This window comes from Dasypus novemcinctus, chromosome 16 (assembly GCF_030445035.2).
Source record: "Dasypus novemcinctus isolate mDasNov1 chromosome 16, mDasNov1.1.hap2, whole genome shotgun sequence".
NCBI classification, from domain to species: Eukaryota; Metazoa; Chordata; class Mammalia; order Cingulata; family Dasypodidae; genus Dasypus; species Dasypus novemcinctus.
In genome coordinates, this window is record NC_080688.1 from 63,268,240 (window position 1) to 63,290,440 (window position 22,201).

A 22,201-nucleotide genomic window follows, 5' to 3' on the forward strand; every position below is an offset into this window, starting at 1 on the left:
GTTGGAATTTGGTTTTAAAAAATTACAATAGAGATTTTGGGGATGATTGGAAAAAACTGCATATGGACTGAACATTAGTCCTATTATGGAATCAGGGTCAATTATAAAAGATGAATGGCATTGTAGCTATGAAAGAAAGTGTCCTTATTTTTCTGGAGATGCACACTAAAGCATTTAGGAGTGAGGTTTCATGATGTAATTTACTTTGAAATAGTTCAGCCAGAAGAGAGAGATAAATTGATATGAAATAGCTATGGGAGACTGTTAATACTCTTGGATAAAGATAGTAGGAATACAGATGTGCGTTTTTTTATTCTACATTTCTGTTTGAAAATTTTATATTAGGAAGTTTATTGAAACGACTTACAGATACAAGATTGCACAAATGTGGCCCAGCATTGGGAGGAATAGGAGTGAGTGTCTGCATTCCACACCCTGGAAGAAGCATTCACTCTTTCAGTTCATCGGAGCAAAGGAGTGGGATGGTCATTCCCTCCAGACTGTATGAGAGTTTTGAAAGAGTTAATGTACTTCCAGAGCGTCCAAGTTATTTTCAGGAATAATTTACTCACTGGCAGGATCAGACTGAATAATTCATGTTATGAGTGCAGTGGGAATGTTTACATTTGGTTGTTAGTTGTTGTCCTCCCCCCAAAAAATTAAGTCACCAAAGATTATCTCTGTTGTATGAGGTGCTTTAGGGGTGTCTTTTTTCTTTTTTTTTTTTTTTACCATTTCTCCCAGTCAACATGAAGTAAATGTCTTATCCACTCATGCATAGATGTTAAGTAACAGTTAAAATGCAGAATTGCTTCCTGCAATGAAGCAATGCTAAATTGTTCTTAAAATCTAGCTATTGTATTGAAAGGTTTACTGGGGCAATGGCTGCACAACTCTGTGATGAAAGTGACAGCCACTGAGTGTACACTTTGGATAGACTGTACAAGGCACAGAACTGTATAACACAGTGAACCATGTGGTGGAAGATGGACTGTGGTTAACAGTACAAATAGTGTTCTCTTATGAACTGTAACAAAAGTACAATACTAACACATGGTGTTAATAACAGGGAGTGTGTGGAAAAAATACACCAAATGTATATTGTCGACTATAGATAGTGGTAATAGTCTGATGATGTTCTTTCATAATCTGTATCAAATGTTTCACAACAATGTAAGGTGTTGGTGGAAGGGTGATGTATGAGAATTCCGTACATTATGCATGATTGTTTTGTAAGCCCACAACTTCTCAAATAGGAAAAAACCAACCCATATATGTGTTGCTTAAGAAGGATGTTTACTGTCCTGTCCAATCCCTGTTTGATGTGATTTCAGGGAGCTGGACTGTGCCATGTTACGCCGCCTGGAGAAGAGGATTCTGGTTGACCTCCCCAGCCAGGAGGCTAGGCAGGCCATGATCCGCCACTGGCTGCCCCCCGTGAGCAAGAGCAGAGCCCTGGAGCTGTGCACAGAACTGGACTATGCCATGCTGAGCCAGGTGAGCTGCCTGAGCTTTGACACCAGAGCTGTCCCAAGGGAGGCATCTCCAGCTATGGACCCACGAGATGAAAGCCTTCTAGTGGGGTCTTACCGCCAGCTGTCAGGAGACTCTTTACTTAAGACACTTAGAAAAGACCCAAGCTTTTCCAGGAATGGACCTCTTTTTCATGAAAGGGTGAGCTCTCCATCACTTGGAAATACCCTAGCAGAGAGAAACAATGTGATGTAGTGGAACTAGCATAGGATTGACACTCAGGGAACCTATGGTCAAATCCTGGGCCTGCCACTTATGAGCTGTATGACTTCAGGTAAGTCACTTACTCTGAGCCTCAACTTCACCTGCAAAATGGGGTAATAGACAAGCCACATGATGATTAAATGAAAGTCTTTGACAAATGGAAAACCTCTAGGTACATTGTCTGTTACCACCATTGTCAGGGCTTATAGAATAATTGACTGCTTTGGGAGGACACTTGAACACAATGACCTCTAAGGTTCCTCAAAGGCAGATATGATCTTATTTACAACAAAAATGACTATCAAATTTGATCATCCTTGGATTTGGGCACAAGGGCCCCATTAGGCTAACCTGGGCAGCCTGTGTTTTCCAGTCCTTCCCCAGCATCTTACTGCATGCATTCAGGTAGTGAGGAAGTTGTTTATTGCCTAGCTTTTTTGGTTATCCAAACGTATTAGCAGCTTCTCTCCCCTACCACCCCCCCCCCCCCTTATTTACCCGGGAAGCTTTGTATAGTATTCAAGGGTGACAGATCAAGAATCTGAAGCTTCTGCACCAGGAGTTCTGATCCTGGGTCCTGCCTGTAAGAATGTAATCCCCTCTTGCGTCCCAGCTGCTGACCAGTGCTGGGTTTGTGGCTGTTTCAGGAGATGGAGGGCTACTCGGGCTCGGACATCAAGCTAGTGTGCAGGGAAGCAGCCATGCGGCCCGTCAGGAAAATCTTCAGTGCCCTTGAAAACCACCAGCCAGGTATGGTGGGGACCACAGAGAAGGTGTTCTGGGAGAAATGTGTGTTTAGAAATCCAACATTCACCAGCAGATGGAGCCTTGCTCCTGCTCTTGGTGGATCTTTACATTTGCAATTCTTTTGTCAAATCATCCCTCATGTACTCAACTCATTCCCCCTTTGGTGTCCCGTTTTGGATCGACTTTGTCGGCAGATGATAAACTCCTCAGGGCGCAGGCTTTTATTTCTCTGGCACGCTAGAACATCGGGCTGGATCCATTTGAGGCACTATATAAATATTAAATAATACTTTGATAACAATCCATTTCAGTCACATTTTTGTCTAGGCTTCAGGGGCTAACTCAGTTGCACATTGAAGAATTTTCTCTCCAGCCCTCTTTAGTCTTTTGCTGCATGAATGATTAAGTATGCTGTATCATGCAGTGCCTTAAAAAAGGTCTGTTAGCATTTCAAGAGCACTGATCACCCTGAAGTCCACTGTTGTGTGGTTACCGTTATGTTTTTATCTAGAGAGCAGTCATTTACCTGCCCTCCAGTTGGACACTGTGACCACTGCCGACTTTTTGGATGTGCTGGCTCACACCAAGCCTTCTGCAAAGAATCTGACTCAGAGATATGCAGCCTGGCAAAGAGACTTTGAGTCTGTTTGAATCACATTGAACCTGACCTGGGCACAAAGGCAACCACAGAGGCCTCCTGGTTTATTAGCGTAAGTGGGAGAAGAACATAATAATTGGAATGGAAAAGAAAAATTTATTTTTGAGGACTGGATTAATTTGGACAACTCTGTTTAGGAAATTTGAGCTACTTTCATTAATTTTGCACAATAAATGTCAGCAAAATGGTGACAGTTTCAATTACATGTATAAGTGCCATTAGATCATGCCGGGGAGATTTTTCCTCACAATTAGACTGCAGACAATTTTGATGAGCAATTCCTGTAGTGTCCCTTGTTTGTGAGTTGGTATCTTTATTTTGGAAAAAAAAAAAAAAAAGAAGTACTTAGAAAAGTGATCCTGGAATGCCCAGGGTAGCTCAGAGTTGGGTCAGCGACTAAAGCTGAGCTTGACAGATGTCTGACCAGGTGACAGTGTAAGGGTGGATAAGGACAGGATCAGGGAAGGAAATAAGAGTTTGCTTCTCATTCTTGGGAATTTTCTGAATTTCATCACCTTTCCCTAATTCTGACCCCAACCAGCTTCAGAGCAGCAAACCCTACCACACTAGGCCCCAGCAGAAAATGTCACTGCCCTCCTTCTAGAGATGAGTATTTTGAGTTTAGAGCTTTGAGTAGGGGTGATTAGCACACCATGCCACCAGAAATTAGTTTGAGTGCTTTGAGTTCCAGCCCCTAAGAACATCTTTTTTTTTTTAAATTTATTTATTCATTTTTTAAAAATATTACATTAAAAAAATATGAGGTCTCATTCAACCCCACCGCCCCCCACCCCACCACTCCCCCCACAGCAACACTCTCTCCCATCATCATGACATATCCATTGCATTTGGTTAAGTATATCTCTGGGCATCGCTGCACCTCATGGTCAATGGTCCATATCATAGCCCACACTCTCCCACGTTCCATCCAGTGGGCCCTGGGAGGATCTACAATGTCCGGTAATTGTCCCTGAAGTACCACCCAGGACAACTCCAAGTCCCGAAATGCCTCCACATCTCATCTCTTCTTCCCATTCCCCGCACCAGCAGCCACCATGGCCACTTTTCCCACACCAATGCCACATTTTCTCTGTGGACCTTGGATTGGTTGTGTCCATTGCACATCTGTGTCAAGAGGAGGCTTAGATTCCACATGGATACTGGATGCAATCCTCCTGCTTTCAGTTGTAGGCACTCTAGGCTCCATGGTGTGGTGGTTGACATTCTTCAACTCCATGTTAGCTGAGTGGGGTAAGTCCAATAAATCAGAGTGTAGGAGCTGAAGTCTGTTGAGGCTCAGGGCCTGGCTATCATATTGTCAGTCCAGAGATTCAAATCCCCTAGATATATCTTAAACCCCAGCACTACAATTCCAGTAAAGTAGCATGAAAGTCTTGTGAAAAGAGATCCCATCTGTGTCCAGCTCCATCACGCAGAAGCACCAGCTCCAAAGAAGGGCCAACTGACATGGCAGTGAACCCCATCTGCCATGACCATAGAACCTGTGGGTCTCTATAGCCCTCAAAAGGACCAATACCTGGGGTTGTATCTACTTTATCTGTCTCTGAGACTCTGCTCAGGTGTGCATAAGGGCAATCCTTCTGACATCCTCCAGACTCTTTTTTAGAGACCTAAGAACATCTTTTGACTCTTCACTTATATCCAGTGTGTTCTGCCCTTCTCATTCCCACACCTCCTCATTCCCACAGCTCCTCATTGGAGCCAAAGCTTCAGGTGGGGTACCTGAGTCTTTAGAACATTCATCCTGAGTCTTCCCTGCTCTTAGGCTCCTCCCTTCTCCTTATGAGGTTATAAACAGCTAGAATCATTGCCCTCAGAAGCCAGTGGTCCCTGCAACTACCTTCAACTCTTGCTCAATTTTGAGGGCTTCTAGTAATGCCAGCCCCTGTACTCCCCCCTCATACTTACCCAGCTCCCTTCTTTTCACATCCTTGCTCTCTTCATCCCTGCAGACTCCTACAGAAAGGAAACACTTCTGGGAAAAGAGACATTTTGGATAGCTAAGTATTCCGAAAGGTTTTAACGTTTTCAAGAAAAACAAAGCTTTTGGGTTGGTGGTGGGGGATTGGCTGTTTGGAATGGAATATTTTAAAATACCTTTTAAAATATCTTTCATGGGCAATGTAGTCAAATTTAAAATATACCTTATAAAACAAATTTAAAATAAGCCAAAAAATTTTCATCTTAGCACATGCTAAACCTAAAGTTCACATGCATTAGATATTGTACTATACAGCACTAGTGATGCCCTACAGACACTGGACTCTAAACTAAATGACTTCAGGTTATATTACTGTTGAATTTCCGACACCTGCTCTTTGGGCTGACATTTCTTGTAGCTGTTAGTCCATCAGCTTGAGCCCATTGCCTGCCTTCCTGATTTCATAAACTCCCAATTAGATGGAACTGTAACTGTCATTGCTAATTTGCTGTGGTTTGGAAGTAGACCTGCTTGTCCTGAAAGTTTACTTGAGAGTGACCAGGTGAAGGGACAGAGAAGAATTCTGTGCATAGCATGCTTTGACAATACATTATGGTCCTTTTAGCCCATTCCTGCCTCCATTCAGGATAAATGCAGTTTTGTCATCACTCCATACATGGAGTAATCTTCCACTTCCAAACACCTATACACACCCTATGGTGTGCCTGACACCGCCCCCCACCCCCGCAACCTCTATTCCTTTAAGAATCTCCAGGGCCACCTTTGTAATACTTCTACCAGTTTCCAATCAGATATTCAATCCACTGCTCCTCTTTGTTTTGTGAAGTGTTTCTCCAAATGATTATTCATGTGTATGTTCTAACATCATTCATTTAGATGACTTCTTCCTTGATCAGTTTTAGACCTTATCTAATGGCTTCCTGTTTTGGATGAAATGAAATGTAATGTAGCGCTTTGATCTCTGTTCTTGTCGCCCACCCCAGCTACCACACATATGTCTTTCCCTATCATCCCAACTGGGATCACAGTTTTAGAGTAACTCAATGGTCAGTGTTTTGTTAGCACTGTAAACATTGTTCGCTGCAGAACCAAGTAGTGAATTAGGATTAGATTTTCTTTCTTTACAAGTTTTTGTCTTTTCTGGAATCAGTAACTACCTTTGCTTAATTTTCTAAGTATCCATCCTCATATTTTTGCAATACATTCTCTGGTCTATCAGAAACTCATTGGTATTATTTTTCAAATGGCCAAACGTATCAGATAAACTTTCAATTCTGTCCCCACCCCCTCTGGTACTGGTGTTCTAAGGGGAAAAGAACTAGGGACCACTGTAGAGTAGGCATATTTGTACCTAACTGCTGTTTTCAGCCCTGCATCACAGCTGGCCCACCGCCAGGCCTATTGCCCCAAGGCCCTAACATGCTGGTTCCGCTATTCCAGAAAATAAACTTTCTCCTGCCTTAGGTGGTGGTGGCCACCTGAGTGCTCAGAATGGAGAGGGTTTTTGTGGCTCCATTCTGTTTACCCATTGTTAACCACTCTCCCTTTTCAACCCTCCTTCTTTCTGTACTCCCAAGTCTTGAGTCTTCTACAGGATGACTTCTGGTTGTATTTTATCTATGCTGATTTTAGTTATCAACCCTCTACCTGCTTTCCAGCTTCCAAATTATTGTACCCTCTTGTCCACTGATGTCTCCTCTACCATTCTCTGGTGGGTTGTTCCTGTGGGTTTGTACCTCCACTGTTTTGAAGAGGAGGAGATCAACTACCACATATGATTAACCACATTTAAAGTCTCTGTGGTTATTTCTCGTTAAAGTGGATTATAACTCTTAAGTTTATAGGGATATACAAAATTGGTCTGTCAGTTGTTGGAGTTAAATGTAATTTACTCCAATGTGTAGAATTTCTTCTAAAGCAGAGGTCACCATCCAAATGCTTACTTACAGGAACATGAGACATAATAATAAGTGAGTAAAGCAAGCTGGGTGTAAGATAAGGAAGAGGTGGGGTCAGTGGTGAACTGAGAGGGACAGCACCTATCTCAAGGCCACAGCTCAGCTCAGCTCCAACTGAATGTTGCCAAGTGAAAATTTACATTTGGCATTGCCAGATCTTCTAGTCTTCCTAGAAAAAATAGTAATTGATTGCATTTGAAATATCCTGATATTCAGATGTTGGCAACTAAATTAACACATCTGAACTCAGAATTCACAGGCTTGCTCCCTTATTTCGTTCAGATCACATCGAAAGAGGCTTTAACTACTGGGACCACTCTTAACTAAAATAATCCCAACCTCTTTTTTTTTTTAAAGATTAATTTTTAAAATTTATTTCTCTCCCTTTCCCCGTCCCCCTCCCCAGGTGTCTGCTCTCTGTGTCCATTCGCTGTGTGTTCTTCTGTGTCTGCTTGGATTGTCAGCGGCACCCAGAATCTTTTTGTCATCTTGCTGCATCAGCTCTCTGTGTGTGCGGTGCCATTTCCTGGGCAGGCTGCACTTTCTTTCACACTGGGCGGCTCTCCTTATGGGGCGCACTCCTTGTGCGTGGGGCTCCCCTACGTGGGGGACACTCCTGCATGGCACGGCACTCCTTGCATGTATCAGCACCATGCATGGGCCAGCTCATCACACGGGTCAGGAGGCCCTAGGTTTGAACCTTGGACCTCCCAGATAGTAGGTGGATGCCCTAACCGTTGGGCCAAATCCGCTTTCCCAACCTCATTCTTACTTTTTAAAAAAAAATCATTTATCAATCTTTCTCATTTATTAAGTAGTTGTGTGTGCATATTTTATTGTCTGTCTCCCCTACTCAAATGTAAGCTCCATAATTGTGGTAATTTTGAATGAAAGAAACAATTTTTTAAATAGTGTAGGCCAAAGAACATCTGAGCACTCCATTTGCTCCACAGGCTATAAATTGTGGCTACTGCTCCAGAGCACTTAGCTTTTTGCTTAGAGGAGTTATACAACCATTTTGAACTGGTCATAGCCCTTTGCTTGTTAAGATACATTTTTATATGTTTCAATTCCCCAAAGAGAAAATATGACTCCCCTGGACCAGAGCTGCATTCTGGTCTTTCTTATTAAATGCCCACTGTGGGTAAAGCACTAAGTATTTGTAGTTCATTTTCTCATGCACATCAGCCAGTGAAACAAACAGGAGTTAAGATGTGTATGATGTGAAGATAAGTGCTGGACAAAGTAAGGTATTCAAAATTATTTGGTTTTTACAGATACACATTTGCATTATGAAAAATGATTTCTGGTGCTCTGGTGTCTTGTTACTACCCCTTAAAGACTGCAACATGGTTTGGGTAGTAGGCCTCAATGGCTGTTATAAAACAAGTCAACAATGAGGTGCAGAGGTGCCCAAAGATGTACTTACCAAATCCAATGGATGTGTCATGATGATGGGAACGAGTGTTGTTGGGGGGGGGGGAGAGGGGGGGGTGGGGGGGGTGGGGTTGAATGGGACCTCACATATATATTTTTAATGTAAGATTATTACAAAGTCAATAAAAAATAAAAAAAATTAATAAAAAATAAATAAATAAATGCATAATACCTAAAAACAAAACAAAAAAATAAAAAATAAAAAAAAAAATAAAACAAGTCAACAAAGCCTTGTGCATTTGTGCCAGAAAGGCTTTCGTGATTTAAGTTAAATATACCCAATAATGCAAGTGTGGCCCTATGCAAACAAGGACTCATATGAAAAAGGGATTCGACAGCTTGAGGCAGGTGTTTCAGTGAAATAGATTAGTGCAGTTTAAAAAATACTCTTACAGGGGTCAGAGACTTAGTTTCATCCTACATGAACAACTGTTGATCCAAAACCAATTGAACACGACCAGTGGAGGTGTTTTTAACTTCCACAAACACACTACCATATTTTAAATGTGGAATAAAGGTGAAGCGGGGACATCATAATTCCAAAGGAATTTCTGACTTTAACAGCTACAGGTGTTTGATGGAACTGTGACTCAGAGCAAGCCCTTTTCCTTACCTAGCCATTAAGACCAGCTCTGACAGATACAGAATGGTATGTAGGTGGAGCAAGGAGGTGTGAGAGGGAAGTGGGGAGAACCGTCGTCTGTCCCCTGCACAGGACTGGTGATTGCCCTCCTGTAAACCTAGCATGTGCTGGGCTCCTTGCACTCAATATCCACCTCCTGAAATGGATGCTCTCCTACTCTTTCCAGATCTACCCTGTCATGTGGTTAACTTTTCTCGGCCCAGGAAAGGATTACAGTAAAACTGATGCAAACATTGTCCTTGGAACATTGAGATCAATGCCCTTTAGATGGGGGCTGGAAAATAATACCTCAGTTATTAAATTTAGGCCTTAAGGCAGACCAACCAGCTAAGCTGGGAAATTTTATAGTAACTTTGATCTAAAACAAGAATCTTATTTATCCTTATGAACCTCTCTGTGGACAGGTCAGTTAGTAAGCCTTAGAATAATGTTTGTTAAATTTAAAATCCCAAGCTAAGATTTAAATGGCCCACAGGGACAAACCAGAATGGAAAAGTAGAGAAGCCACTACTTGGCCAGGCATATTATGCTCAGGTGATCTTACCCTTTCCAGTTACTCTATGTACTTCCTAACCCAACAATGATCTCTGCTTCTTTGCTTTGGTTCTAACGTGTCCCCAGAGCATCACATCCATTATTTCCCAGCATCTACTGGGGCTTCCCCAGTGGGCACATTAAAGGCAACAAGTCTAAAATGAAACTTATTTTCTCCTTTCCCAGCTGTATCTTTTAACATTAAATTTCAATAATATTTACATCTAGTTTTTATCAGTTCAGTAACTGAGTATCTCTTTGTATTCTAAAACAGATCTAAAAAAAAGAATGAGATGCAGTCCTGTCTAGTGGGGAGAAGTGTGGCAAAATAAGTGTAATCTAACAAGTGCTACATGGGCACATGGGAGGGAATACCTTACTCCACCTTGCAGAGTCAGGGAAGACATCACAGAGGGGACATCTGAGTTTGTTGCAGCAAAACTAGGGGTACTGAACCATAGAAGAAACCCAAGACTGGCACTCTGGAGAGATGGAGGAACAGTTTTATTACACATGGGCTCAGAGGAGAGTCAATCTCCAAATTCTGAGTCCTACTTTTCAGTTTTCATAGGTGTATATAGGATTTCAGGTAGGATCAACATAACTTTTGCTCATTGGCTAATGTGTTGCTAGGCGAAATCTTGCAAGCGGGTTACAGAGGCAGACTGCAGTTGCAAGGCTGTGCTTTTGCAGGCTGATTTACAGATGCGGGGGGAGGAGTCATTCACTTGATATTTTCCAGCAAGGCCATGTTTTCACAGGCTGATTTACAGAAGCAGGGGCAGGAGTGACTTGTTAGATATTTTTGTGAGGTTATGCTTCTTATTTCTCAACAAGTTGAGTCTTCTTATTGTTCTCAAGTAATGTCTTGTGTATTCTCAACTGAAAAAGCTCCTTGAGGAAGACTCCTTTCCTTATAAGAGTGATTGTTTCTCACAGAGCTAGCTTGGCACTTGCCAGATAATAACCAACAAACACTTGATAATGTTTGGGTCAAGGAATCATTGATCCAGGTACCCAAGGAACAGGCTATAGTTGATGCAGCCCATCCACCAGGTACCAAGCAATATTACTACCTGTGTGGTGAGCCTCTCGCTACATGCCACCTTGCCCCAATGAAATCCAAAATTTTTTTTTTTAATTTTGTTCTCAGGAGGTCTTTGCCCACTGACCAACAAGCAAGAAATTCTGTCAATGCTTTTCAGGTTGGTAAATGCAGGCAGTCCTCTTACATAAGCAGCAGCAGCTTCAAAAACACAAGGCACTTCTTTCTCACCTTTTTTTTTTTTTTTTTAAGATTTATTTAGTTCTTCCCACCCCCTCATTATCTGTACTTACTGTGCTTCCTTGCTCTTAAGGAGGCAAGGGGAACCAAACCCGGGGCCTCCAATGTAGGAGGGAGACACCTAATTGCTTGAACCACCTCCACTCCATGCTTTGCTGTGTCACTCATGTTTTTCTTCTTGGGTCAGCTTGCTGTGCCTGCCTGTTACACCAGCTCACTGTCTTCATTTGGAGGCACCAGGAACTGAACCAGGAACCTCCTGTGTAGTAGGCAGGAGCCCAATTGCTTGAGCCACATCTGCTTCCCTCACCTGATTCTATTCTAAGTACTTAACATATGCTTAATGCATTTAACCTGCACAACAACCCTATGTATGTATGCGCTATCGTACCTCCGTTTTAAAGATAAGGAAATGGGGGTACAAGAGGATAGGTGACTTGCCCAAGGCCACAGAGCCAGTTAACTGTCAGCTAGGCTCCAGAGTCAATGCTCTTAGCCACATCACTCATCCTGATTTGGGGTGGTGGTCATTTCACATCTGTCTTCTGGACTAGAGGATATAAAGTGCTAAGTTGGGCATTTGTAAAAACAAGAGGAGTGCCCATCAAACTACCACTTCTTACCAAAGGAGAGGGAGCTGCCATCTATTTAGTTTTGCCCCCTCCCATCCAAAACCAAGCTGATCTCTAAACAAGCGTCAAAACCCGAAGCTCATTAACATCAGAGTGAGCTTCAATAAGGTGAACACTACAGTGATGCTCAATTACATTCTAATAATTCAATGCCCAGGAGCCCTGTACAACAATTGCAGAGGCCCAGGATTATCACAGTATGCAAATGCAGGAGAAAAATCATTACCTACTTAGTCTCCTTCATTTTGGTAGGTTTAACATGAGAAGAGTGATCCATGCTACGAGACGAGATTTCATTTTACAGCTGTAGTAACCAAGTCCATAAAAGCTTGAATCTGTCCCAGTAGCTTCTAAAAGATTTTTCCCATAGTGTCAGAGGCAAAAATAATGAAATCTTGCAAATGTACAGTTAATAGGACCCCAGTGGACACTAACTTCAAAAATGCATGGTCTATAAGACATTAAAGGCTTGATTTTAGTTTCTGCACTGTTCCTGTTAATAACAATGTCTAATTAAAACATCTGTAAAATACTGATAGTTTTAATTTTACATAAAATTTCCAAAACAACTGTTACACAGTATAATAGGTATCTGCAATGAATAGGTTATTAATGGAAATATTATTTTAAATTAAAATCAGGTTCTAAATTTAAATTAGTCATCTCTGGCTAATGAAGAGAAAAAGAAGTCACCCGTGCTGGGAATAATGCAGTAGATAATCTAGTTTTCAAAATCCGTTAAAGCAAATTCACTTATCACTTGGGCTAAAGGACAATTCATTTGGCTTCTTCTGCCTCATATTCTCCTTGGCACTTCTGATGGATTTCACAGTTGAACTCAATATTAAAACTATAGCCCAATGCTTTAACTTTCAACATATTACTTTATAATTTAAAAAACACCAATCAACTTTATTCACAATCTGAATTTCCCCCACCCAGTTTACCAGGGATGAGATAGCAGTGAATACGATTCCCTACAGTAGATTCTCCCTCCCAGCCCTGCCTAACCTGATGAATATTTTAAAAGGAATGGCACAAAAATCTCAGCTTTCCCTTTCTTCGGGTCTCATCTTCTTTTACAAAATAAAACAAAAGAGATTAGCAAGGCTTAGTAGCTGGCTGCAATTCAATACCTTTCTTTCTAATTAATGCACAATAAAAAAGAGGGTTAAAATGTGATCTGCAATGAGCAGTATGTGTCTGTCTATGCTGGTGTTGAGTTGCTAAGGGATTCATTCCAGACAACGAAACCTGTGTTTCAAGTTGCTTCAGGTTCACATAATGGTTCACAGTAGATACTGCAGAATGTGGTCCACAGCATGAGGGAAGCTCTCACAAGTTAAGTAAGGAGGTGGATTAATTTTTTCTTCATCTGCTGCTCGATATTTTCCTGAAATGAAAAGTAAAGCCAGTGAACAAAGGCTACTGCTAGAATACAAAATTATCTGCCCTGTGAACACCTAGGCCATCACAGAGCCACCCTTATGATTACTAGAGAATCAAGGGCTCCACAGCTCCCAAAGCACCTTTTATTGAGGCGTTAGGATGCAATGAGGCAATTCAATGAGATGTCACATTCAGCATTTTCCCAGGCTTTCTGGTCTTTGACAATAGACTCAGTCACAGGTATCCCGTCACCTGACAACTATGGTTCTCTTCAAATCTCCACAGTTGATGAAATAATTTTCTTCCCCCACTAGCCCTGAAGATAGGAATGATGATTAAATCAATGCTTTTAAATGGAAGCCCAGACTCCAGAGGGCAGAGGCCTCATCAGTTCCCGAGGGTGACTGAAAACAGCATGTGTAGTTGCCAAGCCGGGCCCTGTGAGCCTGGCAAATGAGAGCGCCGGGGGTGGGGAGGGAGTGATGAATGGCTCATAGGCCTTGGGGCCAGGCACGACAGGCTGCACAGCAGGGTGCCAAGTGGAAGGCACACTGCCCACCTCTCCCAGACTCTGGAATTCAAGACAGTTTGCTGTTCCTCCAGCCTAGCACATAATTTAACACCCCAACACAGCAGAGGCACCATTCCATACAGTGGTCAGAGTGAGCTATTAAAAATGTAAATCAGAAGATGCACGGTCCCTATTTAAATACTCTTAATGGGTCCCAGTGCCCTTCAGAGAGAATCCGAAATCTCTATTGTTGCTTACCAGGCCCTCTGTCATCGGCCCCAACAGCCCTCTAGCCCATCGTGTGCCACCTGCTCACTAGGCTCCAGTCCTAGACAAGACCTAGCTCTTTTGAGGACCTCACATCTGCCATTCCTTTTGCCTGGAACATTCTTCTCGCCTGACTACCTCTTTCAGGCTTCAGGTCAAATTCCAGCCCTCCCATCCAAATTTGAACCCCTCCCTGTTCTTTTAGCACCCCATTCTTTTCTCTACAATATTTATAACGGGTTTTAATTATGTATTTATCTGTATTTATTTGTTTAATGCCTAGACCGTAAGTTCTCTGAGAGCAGGGACTATGTCTGTTTTCTTCCCCAATGTATTCTCAGCACCCACCAGAATACCTAGCACATGGTAACATTACACAAATATTTTTTTGAAGAATGAATAAATGAAAGGAAGGTAGGAAATAGGCGCTGCTTCAGCTGAGGATTTGGGGAAATGGCAGACTGCCGCGAGCCACTAGGGTTGCCTTGGCATGTCCCTTTTCACCTTGTTCTCACCCCCTTTTCTGCCATCTGTTATTCTGCTGCTGCTTCCAGTTTTCTTATCTGCCTAAATCTAGCTCCCTCAACGATGGACCCATAATTTTCTACAATCCTTCCTGTTCTACCTCATTTAAGAGGTTTAGCTCAGTAAACACAAAGCCTGAAAAATCCCCTTTCATACACCTTTGTATTTTGGTGAAAATAACTTCTTACTTTATTGACTCTAAAGTCTTATAGGAAAGGAATTACCATCTGATACCCAAAGGTAATACATACCTCACTCATCTTAGCATTTTCAAGGCAGCTTCCTTTCCACAATATGGTCCAAATAGCAAACTATACTGCCTGGTTTTTTTTCCCCTCAAGCTTAAATCCCACCAGGTTGAAACTTCTTTGTAAGGTTCTCTAATCACTCAAAGGTAATAATGACTAACTATTGCTATACTTCTGTTGGGGACTGAATCATTTCCCCCACAAAAGGCATGTTCCCTTACCAACCCCGGTCCTGTTGTAATAGGATCTCTTGAAGAGAGTTAAGGTATGGCCTAACCGAATCAGGTTGGGCTTATAATCTAGAGTCCTTTGTAAGCAAAATGAAATTCATTGTAAGCAAAATGAAACTCAGAGAGAAAGAGAAGCCACGGGGAGCAGCCAGAAGCTGCAAGTAAGTGGAACACGGAAAAGAAGACATTACCCTCTGCATTGCCACGTGCCAGAAAAGCCAAGGACCATGGACCGCTGGCCAGCCAGAAGACACGGACCCCAGGAGGAAGCAAGCCTTCTAGTCTCTAAAACCAAGTGCTAGGGGAGCTGCTTTAGCTCAGTGGCTGAACACTGGCTTCCTACACGTGAGGTCCTGGGTTCAATTCCCAGCCCTACTACCTCAAAACAAAATAAAACCAGAGAGCCAATAAGTTCCCAACCCATTGTATGGTGTTTGTTTTAGCAGTTAGGAAACAAACCATCACCTACTTCTTGGATACAGTGGTCTAAAGGGCAAATATGTGAAAGTAGTCTCTTGGCCTTAGGGCTAGAGCTTATGTAATGCTTCTGCTTAGTCTGGTCCTATAGGTAAGGTTTCTACACAATACAAATTGGCACAGTGGCTTAGGTATGTGTTATAGTTCTAGCACCTAGTGCTATGCTTGGCACACAGCAGGTACTCAGTAAATGTTGGCTGAGTGAACCTGAGCAGACCCCATATCTCATGCCTGACTCACTACAACAGTTTGTGCTTTCTGAATGGATAAGTGATGGGTGGAGGGAAAATATAGGAAGCTGTGATGATACCATAAGATAAAGAACAATCTCATTTTTGGGGGGTGACTTCTATATGCTAAAAAGAAATAAATTCTGGATAGGACTAGTCAGAAATCTTCAATAAAAAATCAGGAGCCAACATATATTGAGCATCTACCATCTACTTCTCATTTTGAGAAAGAAAATTGATCAAGACTTTCTAGTCTTATTCTAAGTAATATTCAGGGCTGGAAAACCTAGCACTTATCTACTACACTGGGTTAACATTTATCAATGGGCTGGCTTCTTTGTGTTCTAAGAACAGTGGGCTTACTCAGAATTTTTTCTGACCAAAGAGCAATACAAATGGACCTGTTTTCATGAGCTGGGCTTAGCTGCTGTACTTATTATACACTTTAGATTTGGTTGTGTTATGTTCTTAGCATCTTTAAGATGAACTGGATGACTCTGTGCTAGGCTGGTCACAACCAATTCCCAACCAGAAAGAAGGCAGACCCAATGGAGACTGGTGAGGGGCAGCAGGCCTAACAAACCACTGGCAGAGGTCCATTTTCAGTGCTTAGTGTAAATCTTAAATTACGTGAACTAAAGAAAGGAAATGGCTCATGGGAATAATAGACAAGAGCAAAAGTAGCTAGCTAAAGATTTCCTTAATAACCAGGAAATGAAATGACAAACGACAGGAATTTGAAAATAAAGATACAGGGGAAGATAATGAGTGTAGCTATTTTTCTTGATATCTGATGCTTCCTCCTTTTTCTTACATCAAAGGACAACATTGCTCCTGGGAAGGTGATGATTATTTTGACTGAATTTTGAAGAAACATACTGTGCTAGTTCTAGAGTGACTGGGGTTACTATCTGCAAGGCTCCAATGATTCACCCAGACAAGGAAAGACTATGTTTTTACTCTTTATTAGGACAGAGCCTCGCCAAGTATTTATTCAATTGTAGTTGCATCTATGTTTTCCTGTTTCTATTTTTAAATTCAAAAAAGCTTTTTTTTTGCAACCACTTCTTGAACAAACATAACTGTCAAGAGTAAATATAGTTTTTCTAAAAAATTTCCAAGTGTCAGTTATTCTGTAACTTTTAGTTTAAATCTGCCTTTTCATGAACAGCCTAGTAAATAGTTTCACTTCTGTTACATGGAATGAGGCAAATGAGCTCACAGAGCCATCTATGGAACCATTATCTATTTGATTTATAAGAGCCCAAGGACAATTTCGAGGACAAGATTTCTAGCTGTCATCCTTAAAGAGATGCTATTAGTTCCAAACTCAGCAGGTGCCATTTTGGGCACTGGGGGGGGGGGGGAACGACACATTTTCATTATATCTGAAAGGATCATTAAGTTTCCAGTGCAACAGTAGTTAACCCCACTCCCAGCTCTCATGCCCATTCTTTCCTTACCTTGAAAGGACTTTATCCAATCACATTCTACTAGGGTAACTGCACAGAATCATATACTATAAGAACTAAAGGGGCCATCATTCTTAAAGGGTGCAAAGGGGATGAAAAGCCTTGCCCAGAGTCTCACACAGCAAAGCTGAGAATACGCCAGGACACTTAACCAGCCAATGTACTCACAATGCCACATTATGGGAATTCTCCCCCGACTGGTTCTTTCCTTTTCCCTAAATTTATTTGAGGTAAACATACAATATAACTAATTTTGGGGCAGGAAATAATTCTGAAACTTTCTTTCAATCACCAAAAGCAGTAAGTAAAAAGGCAAGAAAAAATTGTGTGCAGGTGAGTTTAAATATAAACATTAAGTATCAGATAACTTATCCAGTCACTTCCTAAAGAGATCAACTTCATCATTGTATATTTTAGTAGGCACAAAGATAAAAAGTATTTTTACAGAGTACCATAATCAATGGTCTTTTGGTCCATTCCTATGTGCTGGTTTATCTATATAGAAAATCTTACATGTTGACTGTCAGTTGTGCATGGTTGTTTCTGGGTAGGTATTAAAACACCTCTGAACCTTGATCTTCCTAGTTGTATACACCCTAGGTCTGCCCCCATTGGCTGTTTTCCTAGTGATCTTAAGCCTGTTTTATTTTTGCTTTGTGGCAGACAGAGAAATAAAGTACCCAGTTGGCTTTGCCATTTCTGCAGAGATTGTTCTTTAAGCAACTGCATATTCTACCATCCTGTATTAGAAGAGACTTATAAAAAAGATACATACCGGTTTTCACTAAGATGCCTAGCATGCCGATGTTCTGAGCTCCACCAACATCATCCCTGCAATCCTAGAAAAGCATCGTGAAAGCATTTAGTCCAGTGTCTTCAGTTAGCTTGCTCCAAAACCCCACCAAATGATTTATTAGGGCTACCTGCAATCTCATGCTTTTTTCTTAAAATGGAAGAGAGAAAGATGTAAAAAGGCTGACTGCATGTAATGCTCTGAGGACGCATACCCTGTTTGAAGAGGGGGTGTCACAGACGTGGAAGTGCACAACAGAGCAATAAGAGTAACCAAACACAAAGTGCAGAGCTACAACTCCTCATGTTTTTGCTTTATATATCTCTCTCTCCTCTCAGCTTAAAATAGATCATAAACAAAATAGATCTTTCCATTTTGTAGCCTTTAAGGTAAATGATTCAAATGCAGATAGTGAATTAGATTTGGAAGAAAGCTTTTCTGCTGCCCATATTATCCTTAATTTCCATCCAATTGTCCAAAACAGGTGGAATTAAGTCATTTCACTATACTTAAAACAGATTCTGTGACTTTCCGATGTTCACTTCACATCTATGAATAACTGACAGATCAGTCTGAAAAGGAAACTGCTTTTTCCAATTCTTACTGAAGACAGGAATGAATTTACTTGTTTGACTGTGATGATGAATGAAAGGTTAAAAAAAAATCCAAGGACTGAAGAACTATCAAGAAAATTATTCAAAAAGTTTTTTCCTTGAACTAATTAATACCAACTAATAACAGCACTTAGAAATGAGTTTCAGAATGTCAAAATCTTCATGCAGGAGATCGCTAATGTCTAACAGAAAACCTTCTCTATTACATCTCTACTTGTGAAGATGTGGAGGTGGAAGAGAGGGAGAAAAGGAAGAAGGGAAAAGAGAAAAAGTGGACAAGGAAAAGGAGGGAAAAAACTGCCTGTCTTTTAGGTAACAAACAACCCTCCATCTACTGAACATTGCTGTCTTATGCCCTTCCAACTCCCACCATGCTCCAATACCAGCATTTCCCAGGTTAAAGGATTTCTGGTATCTCCAGGCTCAGAAAACTGCTTCTTCAAACATGGAGCTGCCTAGGAAAGCCAGATAAAGGCTTGCCAAGAGGAAAAGATATAACTGAAAAGAGGGTTTACTAAGAGGCAGTGTGATTTCCAGCTCTATTCACATCATGGCACACACAAAAAATAGCATTTACCCAATACACTGGGGTAAACTGACAAGGTTGCTCATGGCTAGAGTGACCAGCCAGGGCCTCCAATCATTCCAGGCTCAACCCTGCCACTCAAAGGGCTGAGGTGATCGATAGCTTTAGCTATTTGTGGCACAGTGATTGGAAAGTTCTTCCATAAAGCATACAATAAGAAAAAAAATCCATAATGGCAGAATTCTTTAGGTTCTGGTCTGCATAAGTTGTGGTCTGCATAAGTAATATTTTACAAGTTCAGATTGTGTAGAGGTTTTCTTCGGAAAGACATATAAAGCATGTAATTGACTGGCAATATAAATGGTGTTTTGAATTTTATATATCTTATCACTTGTGGAGAAATATCAGAAATAATCAAAATTTCTGTTCTTAAAAATATTGCTAAACATCTCCCAGAAAAGCCCATTTTTTAGGTAGCTACTTATTGCCACGTGGTAGCATCAGTGATAGGAAGTCTGCTTTCCTAAATTAATGTTTGAAGCTGGCTCTTCCCCAGGTATCAGGTGAGCTCAGGTCATTGCCCAAGCTCTCTCCTACTTACATCTCCTATCATGACAGCCTCCTCAGCTTCACAGCCAGTGCCCCGCAATGCTTCCAGAAAGAACGTTTTCTCAGGTTTCCCCACTACTGTGGCTTTAGTGTCTGTGGCATATTCTAAAGCAGTCACAAATGGCCCAGGCCCCAGGGCTAAGCCGTCTTTCCTCTTGTAGTACCTGGCTTTGTGGATCGCTATCAGCGGTGCGCCATCCAGGAGTAGCCTAGAGAGACCAAGAACATGGGAAATGGCTAAAAGTAAGGCTTTTATGACTGGAGAAGAATGCCAGGCTCACAGAAACAGTGTCTTACTAACTTTTAATGACTTGCTGTCTTCTAATGAATTTGCAAAGAACTGTTGGGAATTACACTCAGATACACTAAAGAAAGGTGACAGATTATTAAATCTGGGATTGCTTCAACCTTTTACCTTTAGTGGTTTCAGATACTTTACCCAAATCACCCAGGGAAAGAGAATTAAGAGAACGAAAGCTAAATAAGACACTCCAGGGAAGAAGCTTAACTTAATGAGACGAGTTGTTTTAACTTTCCCTAACGGTACGTAGGATGCTCTTGAGCCTTTCACAGTTCCATATCATCACGGCCACAGTGACACATTCAGCTAACTCTGGAAATTGCTGAATCCCTGTTTCTTCTCCTCCAAAATTTAAGTTTCTTTTTAATTTATAAATTTAGTAGAGTGTTTTTCAAACCGTTTCTACTTGTATCTTTACCTCTTTTTTCTTCTACCATTTGATTGCCTTTGACATTACTTTGCAAATCAGGCCACCTTCCCTAAAGACACCAACAAGGTTTAAGGGAGAGCCTTTATTGCAAACTCCCTTCCTTTGTCCTGCTGTAGGACAAACAATACTCTAATACCAAACTAAAGGACATAAAGAGTTTTCCTATTAGTTTGATAACCAAATGCTACACATAACTAAGGAACCTCCTTCATCACCTGGGCACAACATAACAAATCCAAAACCTCACCCACCCGGACAAACTTCTCCCAACCCCCATTCAAAAAAAAAAATCTGCCATTCATCTCAACAATGCAGCCTTTAGTCACACAGGAGAACTAGCCCCAAATATACTATCATATCATAGAATGCAGGACATAATATTTTTCTTAGACTGCTTTTTAACCAATGTAATAAATGAGCTCACTAGCTTAATTTACTTTTAAGTCATCTACCCAGTTAAAATATTTAGTATGTCTATAGAGGAAGAATTCATCACATCTTACCCTTCACAATTATGAGTAATTAAGCACTCAACTATGAAGCTGCTAAATTATTCTTGTCAGTGGGCATGGAAATACCTTCCTATGGGAGATGCAGAATTCAGACATTTATGAGTAAATATTTTATTAAGTAAAAACCAAGGCTGGACTATTACAGGGCCTTATTGTTAGTTACTACAAATGGCTCACAGGACAGATCCTTCACATTTATTCACTAATATTAATACCAATTTATTTCTTAAAGCAGATCTTGAAATCCAACTGTTAGGAAACCTGGCAAAGCCACTACACTGGCCTTAAAGAACCACAGCTGATAGCAATGAGCTAATAATGAGTGATTTATCTATCTTGCCTCCTGTCACCCCACCCCTAATCCCATTTATTTGCTACTCTACCACGGAACTGGAATTCTTTATGCAACAGACCTCAAAATTGCTTTCCACTTATATAGCTCAACTAAAAACTCATTTGATTTAGGTTTGTTAATATTTTATTATATAATAACTGGGGATAAGACTTATAAGCTTGATTGATGTGTGTACTTAATTCCCAGGCAGTACTTTAGTGCCTTCCCTGGAAGGGCTGAAACTGTGGGTTCCTTTACATTTCTCTAAATGGGAATCGGTTCTACATGAGGCTGATAAAGATATGCATCTTTCAGAAGTGGTTTCTGGTTCTGTTGTTATTCTTTGCACAGCATAAGCTTTCTTAATCTTTGAAGCGCCACAGTATATTCAGGATGGACTGAAAGGTAAATGTTTTCTAGGACAGAGAATAAAAGATCTTTTGTAATTAAGAATATTTTTAAAATATCAAAAATATACACCATTATACCTGGTTTATATTTATTAGATAGGACAACAAAGAGTTGCTTGTTTTTGTTACTAAATATATCAGGGAAGCAGATGTGGCTCAAGTGATGAGGCCTCCGCCTACCATATGGGAGGACCAGGTTCAATCCCTGGGACCTCCTGGTAAAAAAGAAGAGAAGGCATGCCCGCGTGGTGAGCCGAATGCCCATGCAGTAAGCCAAGTGTCTGCATGGCAAGCCAAGTGCCTATGTGAGTGCCCATGTGGTAAGCCAGTGCCCACATGGTGAGCCAGTGCCCACGCAGTGAGCTGAGTGCCTGCGTGAGTGCCCATGTGGCGAGCCGAGTGCCCGTGCTGTGAGCCAGTGCCCGCGCAAGTGAGTCACGCAGCAAGATGATGATGTAATGAGAGAGACGAAGGGGAGAGTCAAGATGAACTGCAGCAGAGACCAGGAACTGAGGTGGCACAATTGAAAGGTAACCTCTCTCCACATCAGAGGTCCCCAGGATCTAATCCCTCTGAATCCTAGGGGAGAAAGATGAGAAGAGAAGACAAAAAAGAGAAATAGATACAGAAGATCACACAGCGAACAGACAGAGACAGCAAAAACAGCAGGGCGGGGAAGAGGAAAAATAAATAAATCTTAAAAAAAAAATACATCAACAGGAAATCTGA

The 22,201-nt window shown here is 41.3% G+C and overlaps 2 protein-coding genes across 8 annotated transcripts in view; one reads left to right on the top strand and one right to left on the bottom strand.

The window, feature by feature from the left end:
- Positions 1 to 22,201, top strand: part of KATNAL2 (katanin catalytic subunit A1 like 2) — a 150,946-nt gene that overhangs the window by 107,761 nt on the left and 20,984 nt on the right. For 4 of the 5 annotated variants that reach the window (XM_004484692.4, XM_023586401.2, XM_023586397.2 and 1 more), the window contains 3 exons: positions 1,335 to 1,497; positions 2,385 to 2,487; positions 2,996 to 3,330. In XM_004484692.4, the coding sequence (XP_004484749.2) occupies positions 1,335 to 1,497; positions 2,385 to 2,487; positions 2,996 to 3,135 (406 nt within the window). In that variant the 3' untranslated portion in view covers positions 3,136 to 3,330. Of the gene's footprint in view, positions 1 to 1,334; positions 1,498 to 2,384; positions 2,488 to 2,995; positions 3,331 to 22,201 lie in introns of those variants that run through there. The other variant, XM_023586400.3, reaches the window with a different exon arrangement.
- HDHD2 (haloacid dehalogenase like hydrolase domain containing 2) overlaps positions 10,165 to 22,201 on the bottom strand; it is a 45,882-nt gene continuing 33,845 nt past the window's right edge. For all 3 annotated transcript variants that reach the window (XM_004484689.3, XM_004484687.3, XM_004484688.4), the window contains exons 5-7: positions 19,478 to 19,694; positions 17,719 to 17,782; positions 10,165 to 12,987 (exon numbers count right to left, since the gene is read on the bottom strand). In XM_004484689.3, the coding sequence (XP_004484746.1) occupies positions 12,884 to 12,987; positions 17,719 to 17,782; positions 19,478 to 19,694 (385 nt within the window). In that variant the 3' untranslated portion in view covers positions 10,165 to 12,883. The remainder of the gene's footprint in view (positions 12,988 to 17,718; positions 17,783 to 19,477; positions 19,695 to 22,201) is intronic.